Genomic DNA, 15,701 nt, shown 5'->3' on the forward strand with positions numbered 1-15,701 from the left:
TATTAGCTCAATTAAATTCTAATAAAACTAAAGTGCCAGACAAACAAAACAGGGCATGCTGAATTTAATTTTCCGTTGATATGATTTTGTATCCTAGTCTCCCAGTAGCGGTACCTTATCTCACTGAAGGGGCTAAATTAGTAAAAAAGATGGATGTGGATGTGCTGAATTAGTTTGCAAAATGTTATTGTGCTTATGAGAGTGTAAGGTGAATGTAAATTTGGAAATGTGTATTTACCAAGTACTGTCTCTTTTAATAGTTGTTATATTTGATTATATTTATAATAAATTTCATTTTAAGCTTTTTATGCATTTGACTCAATAGAGATATGTGTTTTTATAGCTTAAAGAAATAATTTACAAAAGAGGGGTAGCAGAGATTTGTGTTTGTCATTCAAAATAATTATTTAGGCATGGGACAGGACATGTATTGGATTTTACATTTTTAATTAACACTGAATTGTACTTTAAGACACTAACACACTTTAGCCACTGTGTGGAGACATGCAGGCAGCTGTTTGAATCTATTGCAGCCAACCAGAGATCAGCAGAGTAAAATTTCACCACTCACTTTTCATTCCTATTGGACTTTTAAAGGGGACCTGTCACCCTAAGGAATAATTACAAATTGTTTTCTATTGTGTTTGTCAAGCAAAATAAACTTCAATTACACTATATACATTTTGTGAAACTTGTTTCCTCAGCACTGGAATTCACTATTGCAGAAAACAGACAGGCATTCTGCCAAAATCATGTTTCTGTGCCAGTATGGGGGGACATGATACCCATATCCATGCATTGGTTACAAAATTAGATGGTAAGGAGGGAGGGGGAATGTGAGAAGTGCAGTGACATTGAAGTTCTGAACTTAAAGGAACAGTAACACCAAAAAATGAAAGTGTATAAAAATAATTAATATATTATGTACTATTGCTCTGCACTGGTAAAAGTTGTGTGTTTTCTTCATAAACACTACTGCAGTTATATAAATAGCCTGCTGTGTAGCCATGGGGGGCAGCCATTTAATTTGAAAAAAGGAGAAAAGGCACAGGTTACTAAGCAGATAACAGATAAGTAGCAGATTCCCATTGTATTCTACACAGTTTATCTGGTATCTACTTATGTAACCTGTGCCTTTTCTCCTTCTTTCAATTTAAATGGCTGCCCCCATGGCTACACAGCAGCTATTTCTATTAACTATAGTAGTGTTTCTGAAGCAAACACACAACTTTTACCAGTGCAGGGCAACAGTACATTATATTTTAATTATTTTAAAACATTTTTATTTTTTAGTGTTACTGTTCCTTTAAACTGAAAGTAACTATCTGCCCCACCCCTATGCCTAAGGCTGCCTGGTCAGGCAATATATGATTGACAGCTGGGACTTTTAAATGTTTATATAATGGGTATAGATGTGTAAAAAAAATGACTTTGGGTTACATGTTTAATTTGAAAAGGGCTTTTATTATACAGCTTCTTATGTCTGGGTGACAGGTCCACTTTAAAGGCGTATTTATCAAATGGTGAACTGTAACTTTCACCCATTTCTCCTATAGGAATGAATGAAGAGTGGTGGAATTATACTGTGGTGAGCTCTAATTTTTAACTAAATCTGCTCCCAAGTATTGCTTAAACAAAAATGTATTAATTAACAATGGATTAACTATTGTTAACACTTTTACAGTTAATTTTGTTTAATTCAATATATTTGCCTTTACCAGGATGAGCATTGAGCTATCAGACTATGAAAACACAAAAGAAATATTACTGGCTCTCCAAAATATTGTATATAAAGGAGGTAACACAAAGACTGGAGAGGCTCTTGCTTTCCTTGCAGAAAGAGTATTTAATCCCTCAATTTCCAGAGAAGATGCAGCTAAGGTTGGAATTTTTTTATAACTCTGTTAATGCTTCTGATTAAACAAAACTCAAAACTCATGTAAAATTTGTAGTTCAGGTTGCATTTTATGGTGTTCAGTCAACTGTTTTTCAAATTCTTGTTGCAATATGGTATGCCTATTAAAGGGGATATATAGCATACATTTTTACAATGCACTCAACCATGTAAAAAACTGTAAAATAGAAGGAAGTGCTTTTATTTTAATACCTTTGGGTTCAAATATGTCCATAACTGCTTGAAAACTGTGCCCTACCCAGACCTTGTGCCAGCGTCCGGTTTAGACTCTTCAGTATATCGGCTCAGAGCCGCCGACCCTCATAGACATCTATGACACCCTCCTCACCCACTTAAAGTGAAGTGAATATTCTTAGAGTGGGCGGGGCTTAGCGAGCTCACAGACAGTCCGTTCCTGCTCTACTCGCTCCTCTCCCCCCCTCCCCTGGCAGCAGCACAAACAGAGAGACACAGAAGGAGGGAGGGGTTTTCCCTGCTGCTGCTGAGTAAAGCCTGTCAGTCAGTGCTGTGACCACTTCCTGTGGGAGACTGAAGGACACTCCCATGTCTCATTTTGCTCTGGCTTCAGACTTGAGTGGTTGTCTCTGCAGCTCTCATATAATGGCAGTTTTAGGAGGTAAAATGCTTTCAAAACATCTTTCTTTCTGCATCATTTCACATTTTGAGGGAGGATGAATATTATAACTGAATATGAACTTTATATAAAATGTCTCCTTTAAAAAGCTTTTCTGGAAGTGTGTGAACATTGGTTAAGGGCATCACCACTGCTATTTTACACTAAATAAATATGGGCTGTATTACATATGATGCTGAGGACATGCTATAATGTAGAGCACCATGCTGCATATTTAAATTTACATGAGTAGTATCTAGCTTTTGTTGTTTTTTCTAATAAAGAATACACTCCTCAACCAAAATAAGAATACATTAATCTATATGAATCAAATATACAGATAAACAATATATTGTGCACTTTAAATATTCTACTTACCTTTATCTTATATTTTTTTCACTAATAATCATATGAACAAGATACAGTATATTAAAATATCACATTCAAATGGGAAAACAACTTTAGTAGTTTGGTATAAAGCACTCATATCAAATGAAAATATTGGTATTGATTTTCTTAATACATAGGGCTGAAATATCATATATCTGACTTTCATCAACTTCTTATGTCTCTTATCTGTTTAATAGATAGTCTTGCTTCTAACAGATGGAAAATCTGGTGATTTAGTGGAAGAGAAAGCAAAACTATTGCAGGACAGAGGTGTTACAATCTTTACAATTGGTAGGTAAAAAAGTAGTCTTCTATTTAACTTATATTTCTATGTTTCTAGTACCTGTGGCTTGCCACATTAGTGTTAATGGTATATATCACCATTTAATCCACTTTCTTTCTAGAAGTCTTTTCATTCACTAGGAATTACAAACAAGTCTTTAATGATCTATTATGCACTTCTCTCTGAAAAAGTACAGGGACAATGTCCATCATGGAGCAATGCAAAGAGAGCAGGATTACGAGAACTGGTATTAGTACAGGTATGGGATCCCTTATCCGGAAACCCATTATCCAGAAAGCTCCGAATTACGGAAAGCCCTTCTCCCATAGACTCCATTTTAATCAAATAATTCAGAATTTTAAAACTGATTTGCTTTTTCTCTGTAGTAATAAAACAGTACCTTGTACTTGATCCCAACTAAGATATAATGAATCCTTATCGGAGGCAAAACAATCCTGTTGGGTTTAATTAATGTTTTATTGATTTTTTTAGTAGACTTAAGGTATCAAGATCCAAATTACTGAAAGACCCCCTTATCCAGAATACCCTTGGTCCCGAACATTCTGGATAACAGGTCCTATACCTGTACAGTGAATAATACATATCCCGCACCACAAAATTCTCCTGACATTTCATATTATAAAGATAGAATGAAAGGGAATTTAGTGATATCCTCCAGTTGTTGTATGTCACGTCATGCAAACTAGGAATGCATGCAATTCAGTATCTGTCAGTGATTAAAATGTATGCTGCCACACGGAAGTTTACTTGAGATACTTCTGTACATTGTGAATCACCTAGTCACCTTTATAATATTTAACACATAGCACTACCTCTACAGATATTATTTGGTGGTAACATAGAACTATTTACATTTCTTAATTAATGGAATACTTTAGCCCCAACAATGCAGGTCTCTGTGAAAATATATTCATAATGAGAGAGCACCCTTTTATGTAACAAAGTATAACTTTAATAAAATACACATATAAAAACATAAACATAAATGACCACTCTCTAGAAGACAATAACAATCTCTAAGTTCCTATTAAAAATACCTGTGGCTCACTCAAGCCATACCGAATATACGAGCACCATAGAGAGATAAATAAATAAATAAGTAGTGCAAAAAAGTGAATAATTTCTAGGATGCACTAACCAAGGCCTTAAATTCACCAGTGTACATTCAAGTAATTTCAAGTAACAATTATCTAGAAAATCAGACCTATCAATGAAAAACAATCAACATGACCTATAGGTTACTTTTAATGTACATTATTATATTGAAGAGTAGTTTTTTAGTGTCAGTATCACTTTAAAGTAAAAAATGTAAAGATGCAATATTTACTAATAAATATATAACAGTGTAAGGAAAAGTGCCTTACCGGCACGGCGGGGACGCCCGCCGCGCTGCCATCGGCGGGGACGCCCGCCGCGCCGTCTGCTCCCTGTGCCGGCTCTCTCCTAGGTGCGCGCGCGCGCACTTCCGCATCTTAAAGGCGCATGCGCGCTGACGTCATGACGTCAGCGCGCAAAGGCGCGAAATTCAAAATATTTAAAGGGCCATTTGTATTAGATTCATTGCCCGTGATAGGATTTGATCCTGGTGCTTTTCTGAGCCTTGTACACTTCGTTTCTGTATCCTGCCTTGTTGCCTTCCTGTGTTTTGACCCGGCTTGCTCCTGACTATTCTGATTATCCATACCTGACCCCGGCTTGTACTTTGACTACGATTTTGTCTCATCCTGCTGTATTGATTACCCGGTTTGACCCTAGCCTGCCTGACGACGACCTTGTTTAAACCCTATTTTGTACCGTGATCTTTGGCCTAACTGACTTTCTACAGTCGTGCCCCATTGCTAGCCAGAACTCCTGCTTTGCACCTCTCGTATAAGTCCAGGTGGCATCCGAGTAGCTGAGGGCTCCTCCCGAAGCCAAAGGCGGTCACGCTACTGGTGAAGCACGAGCTGAGACCAGGGTGCTTGGCACTAGCTCTGGTATTGGGTGCCGACCGTGACAAACAGTTTGGTAAGATTCTTTAATAGGCGACTTAACATGACATAAACTATATGTTGGTTAAGTATTCATTCTGGGAAATAGTTTCCCTTTAAAAATTAGCTTTGCGGGTATTTAAACTTGATTTAAGACTATGCATCATACTCGTAACTGATAATTGTTGATTCTGCTATCTTTTATCTAACGGGCACCTGTGGCCCTCTCTTATTAAACCTGCATTATACCATTGCAAATTAAATAAACAATAATTTATTCTGTCACACACTGATTACATGATTACAATTTTCCTCACTTTATTGCCTTTAGGTATTAAAAATGCAGACCGGAGTGAGCTGATGAAAATTGCATCTGAACCAACTGATGAACATGTTATACTAGTGAATGATTTCTGGTTTCTAAACAATTTTCTGCCCAAAATTTCCCGGAGAATATGTTTTGCTGCTTCTGAGCCACCAAGGCCACTCAGACAAATTGTGGAAGGTATGTTACACAAGAGCTTGTCAATAAATATGTTGTTGATTTCTAGAGCAATCTAGAGCAATCTCAGGAAAGTTCAGGCGAGCAGGTTAGCAGGCGAAAAGGTTAGTCCAATACACAGTATCCAAAGGATTAAAGAGTCTCAAGTCAAATTCTAGGCACAGGTCAGTGTAGACAGCAATCAGTGTTGTCAAAATCAGGCAACAGAGTCAGGAACCAGAAGATCAATCAATATAATAAATTTAGCAAGCACCCAGGAACTAACAGAGTACTTTTTGACATCACCAAGGATTCAGGGCCAAGAGAAATGTATGTATGTCACAGAGGTGCAAAATGATGTTATTGAATGTTGTATTTAAAAGCCTTTTGTTAATACGGTTTTGATTATTAAATGAAGAAGTTTATTTACCATGTATTCTTTATCCTTTTTCATACAACATTGACAGTTAAACACTTTGAGGGCCATTTATTAGCATTCTCATTTTCGTGGTTTTTGAAACCATGAAAAAACTAATTTTCTCTAAAACCACGAATGCCAAGTTATTTATTAAAAAAGCTTTTTAAAAAAAAGCATGAATGGGAAACAATGGACATGGAAAAAACACAAATTTTTCGTATTGTTGCACAAATGAAAGCATCAAAAAATATAAAAACCTCTAAAACACAGCTTCCAATGACTTCTACATGACCTCGGCAGTTTTTCTTTTTGAATTCTGATGCATAAAATGGCAAAAAAAAACCAAAAAAAGTTTTAGCAGAAAAAAATACAAATCGTAAAAAAAACAATGAGCATTATTAAATGCCCCTTTACTGTTTTGCAGCAGAAAAAGTAATTGGCCCTAAAGATCTGATTATAAGTGAGGAAAGTTACAACTCTTTGCGTCTCACTTGGACTGCAGCCACAGGAGATGCTACTGGATATCAAGTTGTCTTGAATTCCCTTACAGATTCAGGGCATCTTAATTCCCATGACCAAAAGCAGGTGAGTTTTAACCTTTCCAGGGAGTATTTATGTCTTCTCAGAAACATTCCTCATTTTCTGAATGTGTTTAAAAGTAATATTCATGTAGTGCATATCATTCAGTAAATAGATCACACTATAAACAGTTGATGCTACAGTATAATAAAATTCAGTCAGTTCTTTGGGGGTCAGTATATTTTACCATAAGTTTAATCCCTACACTCCTGACTGTCCCTGTCACACATATGTAAGTTATATATCTCTCAGTAGAAGTTATGTATGTTTCTAGGCAAGTCACATACGTTTTTACAGTATGTAAATTGTGCAAGTTTATAACATTAGATTTTATGGAAGTTACGCAATTTACTTAACTTTCCACTATCGAATGAGGGTGGGGGTTCCATTTCATAGGAATTTAAACAGGTTTGAAAACAACAGTAGCCCCTTTCCCCTGATGGCAGCTCTGTCATTCATGAATAAAGAATTTTTGCTTAAACTCTATAGGGTTGATTCACTAAAGGTTGATAAGCGTTATCGCATGCGTTTTTGTGTTAAAATTGACGCGAACAAAAGAAAGAAAAAGTTAGTATTATCGCATGCGTTAAGTCACATATCGTGCGCATTAAATAGCACGCAACCGAATGCATTAATTTTAACGCATTGCGTTAATTAGGGCGCAGAAATAATACTAACACATGATTCACAAACACTTAGATGTGCTAAATATCGCATTAGTCTGTGCGAAAATTAACACCTACTTGGTGCAAGCGGTAATTATAGAAAAGTACAGTTCATGAGCTTTTGGCAACACAATATGGACTTTGCAGTGTGATTTATTCAAGTATGTGTTGGCCCTAGAGTGATGCAGCCTACAGTTTGCAGGGAAATGGTCATTTTCAGAACAGTAGTTTTCTGAAAGTAATGCCGTGTATGGCTAATATGGCGTGCGTTTTTTTGCGCGCGGTGACAATTTGTGTGCGCTGCGTTTATTAGAGCACGTTCCGTCAAATACCGTATCGCGTCTAAATTAACGCAAGTATCCTTTTAGTGAATTGTGCGTTAAGATGCGAAAAATAAGACGCAAAATTTTTTTACCGCATGCTATAAATAGTGCTCGTTTTAGTGAATTAACTCTTATGTGACAGTGTGTACTTCTAGTTTAGGGCTTTTTGGATAACAGGTTTATAGGTAATATAACATTTCTTGTCCAAGCAGCTTTAATGTGCAGCATACATAAGGTGCAGCGGAGCAGGCTGTTATCAAAAAACAAAATTTTTAACAAAAATAATTTTTGCGCATGTAATATAGTAACAGTTGCAATACTGAATTGTTACCGTTACCAAATTCTAAATCAGTTGCCTTACTTTTTCTGGCAGATTGTTGTGGACAAGGACAAGCATACTATTATTGTGTCGGATCTAAGGCCAAACACAGAATATTTATTTACAGTACTTGCTCTCTACTCTAATTTCATAGGGGATTCAGCCACAATTCGTGGAAGGACAAGTAAGTTTTTAGTATCTTTTGCAGTTACTAGATTTAAATGCTTGTTTCAAGCTGGTTACTCTGAGCTTTCTATTTAACAGATGTTTCAGAGTTGCCTCCTCCAAGCATCTTGTAGTCATTTCTGGAGTTTTTCCCCTAAATTAAAGGGATACACATGTTTAAACATATTGATAATACGTTGTATAAGTTAAAGGGTGCCTGTCACCCATACATAAAAAACTGTATAATACAATTCTTTTTAAATTAAAATGATACTCAAACTATTTTTATTTAAATATTTTTATTTAAATATCCATATCTGTTATAAAGTTATTTAAAATTGTAAGATGTCACTGCACTCCTTCCATACCCCTCCCTTCTCACCTTCTATAACTGTGTATTCTGTGCATGGACATCAGGTCCCCCATTCTGATGCATACACAAGATTTTGGGATAACGCAAAGCTTGCCTTACAATGTTCACAAAAAGGCAATTGCCCTGCTTGCTGTGTTTGTGAATTCCAAACTGAAGGAAACAAAATGTAAATTGATATAGTTTATATAGTGTAAGCAAGGTGTATTTTGATAGGTAAACAATAGAAAATAATTATTAGGTCCCCTTTAATTATAGTTGTTTGCTAACTGCAGAATGTTAATTACTAAATATTATGGCATAAGTTTCCCATTTGCCATTTGAGCTATATTTCAATAATTGTCTGCATTTGCCAGGATTATTTGGAGTTGTTTTTATTAAATCGATGACATCTGCCCTGCACCTATTAATGCATCATACAATTGAGGAGTCTACATGGATACACCTATGTGTAAAATTCAAATAATGCACTCATTTGTCTTTTTTACTTATTGTTTTTAAGCTCCTATTCCACCTGTGACAAATTTTCGAGTCATTGAAGAGGGACTTTTTAGCTTAAAGCTGGCCTGGACTCCTTCTCTGGGGAAACTGGATGGTTATAAGATCTTTATTCCAAGATGTAAGTCTGACTTAAACATATTCTATCACTGTGATTATTGTTTCAGTTCACTCTGCATTCTTTTAAGAAGATACACGAGGAGAAGTAGAGCCTTGCTATAAACTTAATGAATAGCCCACAGGCTTAGCAGCCTTATAACAATATTTATCCATGCCTTTAAAATTGCCAACAGCTGATCCCTATCTTGGATTGTGGTAGACCTTCTTTTAAAAACCAGTGACTGTATATTCTCAGTGTGCTCTGGTCTGACAGCTATAGGTTACATCTGCTACAAAATGAGATACTGTGGGGATGGTTAAGGGAGAAGGAAAAGTAAGAACTAAGATTTATCAGGAAGGTCTATGTAAATAAAGCCATAAAAACTTACAGAACTGCTGAGTCTGTATATGTGATGTTCTGTGTCAGACTTTCTGCTCTTAGAAAAATCCTTCAGGGCATACCACAAGCATGCTTAGTTTGCTCCTCTGACCTCTCTCCCCCTGCTTTCCCCCCTCCCATCTCTGCCGAAAGCTGTTCTGTGCCTGCAAGCTGCTGCCTCAAAGTGAAGTCAGACCAAATTTAGAATGGCAGCTCCTATGTTAAATAAATAGAGGGAAATTCTGTAGCTATTCACTCAGGTATGGCAAAGCATTCTGCAAAATATATATACTGTTCTAGTTTGCACTATTTATGACTAATCTGTTGGCAATAAAATGCCAAAATGCCTTTCCTTCTCCTGTAAAAATAAGTTTTTATTATGCCATGTAAGTATTATGCCATGTAATGTGAATACGAATTAACATTCAAATCATGGTCTTTGTGATGAACTGGCAGTGTATTTATGGGCTCATCCATTGGAGGTTTTGTGAGTTTAAGTTTGTGAATTACCGAATAATTCCTTGCCCTAATTAACAATAATATTGCCCTGATTGCCCCAATAACACTATCAATTAGCTCTGTCTCCTTATTTTTACCAGTTGTTAGCTGGGGGTATCAGAGAGGTATCAAAAGCCCAATGGATTCAGACAGGTTAACTGAGCATTTAATGGAGACTCTAAGGTTTTCATTTGAAAAGGAGTTTCTCTTTTTCCAAGTAATTGGCTTCTGCTAACTTCCAAGTCCTCATGGTTAGGCTGGTGAACAGTTTAAAGGGACACATAGCTTAAGACAGCATTATCAAATGTACCCGCCAACATGTAAGAATTTACAGCAGTATTTTAGGCCTTGTTCTTTTTTCAGAATGGCATGTAAGCAGGGAAAGGGCACATCAAATGTGACATCATATCAGCAGTTCCAACAAGGAGGGACAACAAGCTTCATGCCTGTGCAAGGTTATCCTATAATGGCAGAAGGGAATGCAGCAGATTTATCTACCAGGCAGTCTGAACATAGAAGCTAATTTTTAAATAGAAAATTGTTACACTCACACGTGTGGCAACTGCATCCTCAAGTTGTCGACTAGTATTGTGAAGGGGATGTCTTGTGATCATCCTGATGACAATCTCTCATAATTCCAATTGCAGTTGATTTTTTGAGGACTCTGGACAAAGGACACTGGACAGTGGACACCCTTCTCCAGACACGGCTAAAACAATTATGTTATGTCTATTGTCCTCTTTCTGTGTTTCAAAGATTGCTTCATAAGTTGATTCAATAAAAGGTTGAGAAAATTGTCAGCTTGGACCAAACTTGGACCAGACCTTGGTTCCCAAACATTGAAACTTTTTGTACAATGTCCATGTGAATCTTCCAGTCCAGTCAAACCATCCTACTATATGTTTTGTAAAGGTTTTAAAATTTCTGCAGCTGGGCCTGTACAAGGACCATAGTAGTAGTACACTTAAAACCTAAATATCAGAATAACAGCTGTATCAGCATTTTCTGAGGTCAGGTGGGCTTCTCTTCCATTAATAGCTAAATTCCTTAAGGCAGTGGCAGAATTAGACTAGCAATAAGAGCATCATAGCTTCAAGGAGAACTTTTACTGGTTTAAAGAAAATTGACCTTGGCTCTGTTGAACCGATTCAAAAAAGCTTCCTTTAACATCTTACTCCAAAGATCTATTTTTGGTAGTGATCACCTTGACCAAAATGATCTGTGAATTACAGGCATTATAATGCTTGCAATGCAGTCCATTTTTTCTGCCAGGCAAGATGACTTTGAAGCTTGTCCCATACTTCAAACCAAAAGTACTGTGTGATTTTCACATAAAGGACAAGCTTTTTCTACCATGTCTTGTGGTAGAAACATCTAAGTGAAGCTACCATATTCACTGTTTTATTATGGATCAGGGGTCATATGTTTCAGAGAGTTTTTAAGTTTCTTCTTTGGTTTTGACCTACTCTAGTAGGGGCTAAGCAACCACATAGAAAGCATGTTGCTTGCAGAGAAGCATCTTGGTCAACTCACAAAACATTTCTCACTACTGTTTGGATCTATTATGGGGAGAATTCGGGAGAATTTTTTTTGCTATCTTTTCTTTTCTCATTAGTAAAATTTTGTGTCCTTGGAATTCTAAGTCTCCTAAAATGTTGGCCTAGCAAGTCACTAATAAACTACTACTGCCTTTTACCTAGCTTTCTGCATTTTCAAATTGCATTTTTCATGGCAATTTTGACTACTACAAGATACCATGGGGATGATAGTGATAATCTTATTTCTGAGCATGTGATTTTAGACAGGACAGCTAAGTAGTACAAATATAACATAATTTGCTCAAAATAAATGCATTGATTCACAGTGGCTTGATTTGTATTTTTATATTATTAAATCATTCTTACTTTTAAGCCAACAGACCTGGATTAACATATGAACAGATTGTGAGTGGAGATGTCTTCTCACACACTATTGACAATCTAGAGGAAGATAAAGAATACACTGTCAGTATATATGCTGTATATCCAGAAGGACCCAGTAACCCTGTCTCAGCAGTTGGACACACATGTAAGTTGATTTAGGAATTTGGGGACAAAAGGAATGGAGAATGTTCTACCAATGAACTTAAAAACTAACTTCTTTTAATTATCCTTCTATATTGTTATATTATAACAATTGTTCCCCAAATATATTATTGCTCAAATACAAGGCTCTGAAATTATACATTTTAATGTGTTATACTGTATATATCAAAGCCCATGCTCTGGTTAATATCCTTTGCATATTTAATAATAATAAGTGATGGCTATGCTTGATTACAAATAAGCAACATGCTTGTGGTTTCATTGTTCATTCAAATAAAGCTGTGACAATAAGGGCATTCCTCAGAATATTATAGTTTATTTCTAATTACAAACATATTATTCAGTGCTGTATGCATGTTAATAACTAATGCATAAATCTAACATTGTTGAATGAGGCCCTTCTCATAAGAGGAGTAGGAAGGATGAGGTTTGTAATTCTACCAATATGACCCCAAAGTCAGCTCTGAAAGCTGGGGTATTTCCTCAGTATTATGCAGTTCTAGGAATGCTGCATTGGAAGTAGAAATAAGTCAAATGTTTTGCACTTGTCTTGCCCTCTTAGAACTACTCTTGTCACTCTTGTTTTCAGACAAAAATTAAGAAAGCTGCTTTTTCAAAAGCATGACGCATCTTTACATTGCTTTGTAAAATTAATTTAAAATAAGATTTCTTTTTTTAGTAGATGCCTAAAGATAACCCTCTTCTGTAGAGGAACAAGTACAATCTATAGTATCTACTGCTACAAACAATTAACAATAAAGGCAATAGCAGATATAAAAACAGTTCCCAAACATTTTCTTACTTTTTATCCATTGCTGAAATTATTCCTGTGTTTTATTCTATTACCATAAACTTTGCTCATGACACATACAGCCACTTCTTCCCCTCTCTTTAAAAAAAATGGCAGCTTGCAACAGATTTGGGTAGATTTTGTTACATTCTGTCTCACTTCCAAACATTCTTTCCCTTATCTCAGCTATTTGTCACTATTTGGAATAATTCATAAGAAAAAGTAATAAGAATTAAGGTATTTATGTATTGCCAACACACATATCTGATATTGCTCTGCTGTTCCCAATTATTCCCTTAATTGCAGTAAAGCTGCTTGCTGTGAAAAGCCTCTCCCTGCAGAACATCACAACAGGCACTATACGAGCACAATGGACTACAGTACATGGAGCAACTGGGTATCGACTGACTTGGTCCTCTGCAGGTTAGAATTGCTTTTTGACTATTTTCTTTCTGGTTATTCTATAGCCCATGGCAGTCGTGGCATGCATGCATATAGCTGCATGCAATGCACATATACAAAATAAAAAAGAGCAATTAAACTCTTCTATAATATATTGCAGTGTATCTTTGCAATAGACCCATAAACAGATGGATACAAGAGTTGCTGTAATATGCTATACTATAGAACATATGCATTTTTCAGTAATACAGGTATAGGACCCGTTATCCAGAATGCTCGGGACCAAGGGTATTCCGGATAAGGGGTCTTTCTGTAATTTGGACCTCCATACCTTAAGTCTGCTAAAAAATCAATAAAACATGAATTAACCCCAATAGGATTGTATTGCATCCAATAAGGATTATTTATATATTAGTTGGGATCAATTACAAGGTACTGTTTTATTACTACAGAGAAAAAGGAAATCAGTTTAAAAATTCTGAATTATTTGATTAAAATGGAGTCTATGGAAGACGGGCTTTCCGTAATTTGGAGCTTTCTGGATAATGGTTTTCCGGATAAGGGGTCCGATACCTGTACTATTATTGGTCCAGTAAAATCAGACTTGATCCAGAAATATGGTTCAGAAACACAAAGAACCTTTGTTTTTGTTTATACAGGGAAGTAAATTCAAACAATTTCAAAAACCATTATAGACACATTTCACTATAAAACATAAAACTTTGCCTTCTAATGTAGCAGTCACATCAAATTTAAAGTAGCAGTTAAATGCTCTTTTTGAATATGGTAATTTTTAAAACAGGGTTTTCCACACCACTTGCAATAAAAAATATGAATAATATCTGTGATAGGAATTCTGTAATTCCTCAATATAATTATAGTGCATGTGTCCTCTGTATGAACTTCTGCAAACATAAAATTAGTAAAATGCACTCATGCATGGCCTGAAAATATTGCTTTATCCTCCACCACTATTATACATTTAAGCAGTTTATTTTGTTCTGCTCACAAAGTGCTGGATGTCATTTTTTCCTGAGGGCATAGCAATGTACCTCATAAGTTGGCAAAAGCATCCATCAAACTGGTTCATTTTTATGGCTACTAATCAAGCCCTCTGCCAGTTGGTGTGTTAGTTTTCATCCCAGCAGTAAATTGAAATATATAAAGATGGTATTAAAAGAGATAATTAATGAAATGCAAGGATGGACTCTTCCAGATCTAATGAAATATTAATCACCACCTAATGAAAGCTGAACACAAAGGCAGGCCTTTCAATATGGTGAAAGGGAAGTGACATGTTACCCAGCAAAGCTTTGACCATCAGACACAAAGCCGTATATAGCACTGTGCTATACTATATAGTACTATATAGCGGCAGCAGCAAAACATTGATCATGTTGAGACAGCCCAATACAGGTTGGGCTGTATCATTTAAAAAAAAACATCCAGAATTCTCTGAATTTTCTAGAATGTCTTTTTTAAAATTAAAATTCTTCTTTTCCAACTGATTTATTTTTTTCCATGTAATAAAATGGTGTTACTTTGTATTCAGGTAAAATAGTTTTCTAGCCCATTACAGAAATTATATAAATGAATTAACATTCCATTGAAAGTAGGTAAATCTTTCTGTGCTGAGCTGTAATCTGACACTTTGATAAATCTGCCCCTACCTCTTACCATATTAGACCCAAATAATAACTTGGATGCACAAAAATGAAGGGGGCAACATAAAATGCAGTACTTTGCTGCTTAGGTTTAACTTAGTTTTGCTTTGTATTAACTAAGGTAGCATATCAGTACTAATAGCAAAATAATAATTTTGTGATTTTCATCTTTAAATGTTTCAGTAGCCTTAACATAATGGAAAGACACTGTATATGTAGTCCCATACTGCATAACATTTTTTTTTAACATTCACCAAACAATATCTAATAATCTAAAATCTTAATAACTGAAGTTTCCATATGCAGTTAGTGGGCAGTGTATTTCTGTCCTTGATCATTAATAAGAAGGTGCAGGCCAGATGTGGAGTATATGATCCATCCCAGAAATTTCCATTCACAACCCGCTGAGGCAGTCTAGCAAGTAATGCTGGAATGTATGTTTGTCACAGCTTTGCCCTTATCCTAGCACTGCTGTTGCTCAATAATATGCTGGGTAAGCAATATGACAATACTGAATATGTAAGACACTAAAAAAAGACAACACACAATACAAAAAAAAAACCAATTTGATTTCCCATTTTTTCTCTTTTGCTATACAGAGGGCAATGACCAAAATGTTAACCTAGCTGATAGCTATTCCCAGTATATGATACAAGGGCTTCAGGCGGACACCGAGTACACAGTGACGATTAATCCTATCTTTGTGGACATAGAGGGTCCTGTTGTAACAGCAAAAGCTACAACCTGTAAGTACATAATACATATGTGTCTCCCC

General features: G+C 35.9%; 1 protein-coding gene across 8 annotated transcripts in view; it reads left to right on the forward strand.

Annotated features, from left to right (window-relative positions):
* Window positions 1–15,701, forward strand: part of LOC101732997 (collagen alpha-1(VII) chain) — a 190,409-nt gene that overhangs the window by 26,577 nt on the left and 148,131 nt on the right. For 7 of the 8 annotated variants that reach the window (XM_031899082.1, XM_031899081.1, XM_031899075.1 and 4 more), the window contains exons 4-12: window positions 1,722–1,881; window positions 3,116–3,209; window positions 5,524–5,697; window positions 6,516–6,676; window positions 8,032–8,161; window positions 9,015–9,131; window positions 11,898–12,053; window positions 13,167–13,283; window positions 15,526–15,672. In XM_031899082.1, the coding sequence (XP_031754942.1) occupies window positions 1,722–1,881; window positions 3,116–3,209; window positions 5,524–5,697; window positions 6,516–6,676; window positions 8,032–8,161; window positions 9,015–9,131; window positions 11,898–12,053; window positions 13,167–13,283; window positions 15,526–15,672 (1,256 nt within the window). The remainder of the gene's footprint in view (window positions 1–1,721; window positions 1,882–3,115; window positions 3,210–5,523; window positions 5,698–6,515; window positions 6,677–8,031; window positions 8,162–9,014; window positions 9,132–11,897; window positions 12,054–13,166; window positions 13,284–15,525; window positions 15,673–15,701) is intronic. The other variant, XM_031899077.1, reaches the window with a different exon arrangement.

The sequence above is a fragment of the Xenopus tropicalis genome, chromosome 3 (assembly GCF_000004195.4).
Source record: "Xenopus tropicalis strain Nigerian chromosome 3, UCB_Xtro_10.0, whole genome shotgun sequence".
NCBI lineage: Eukaryota > Metazoa > Chordata > Amphibia > Anura > Pipidae > Xenopus > Xenopus tropicalis.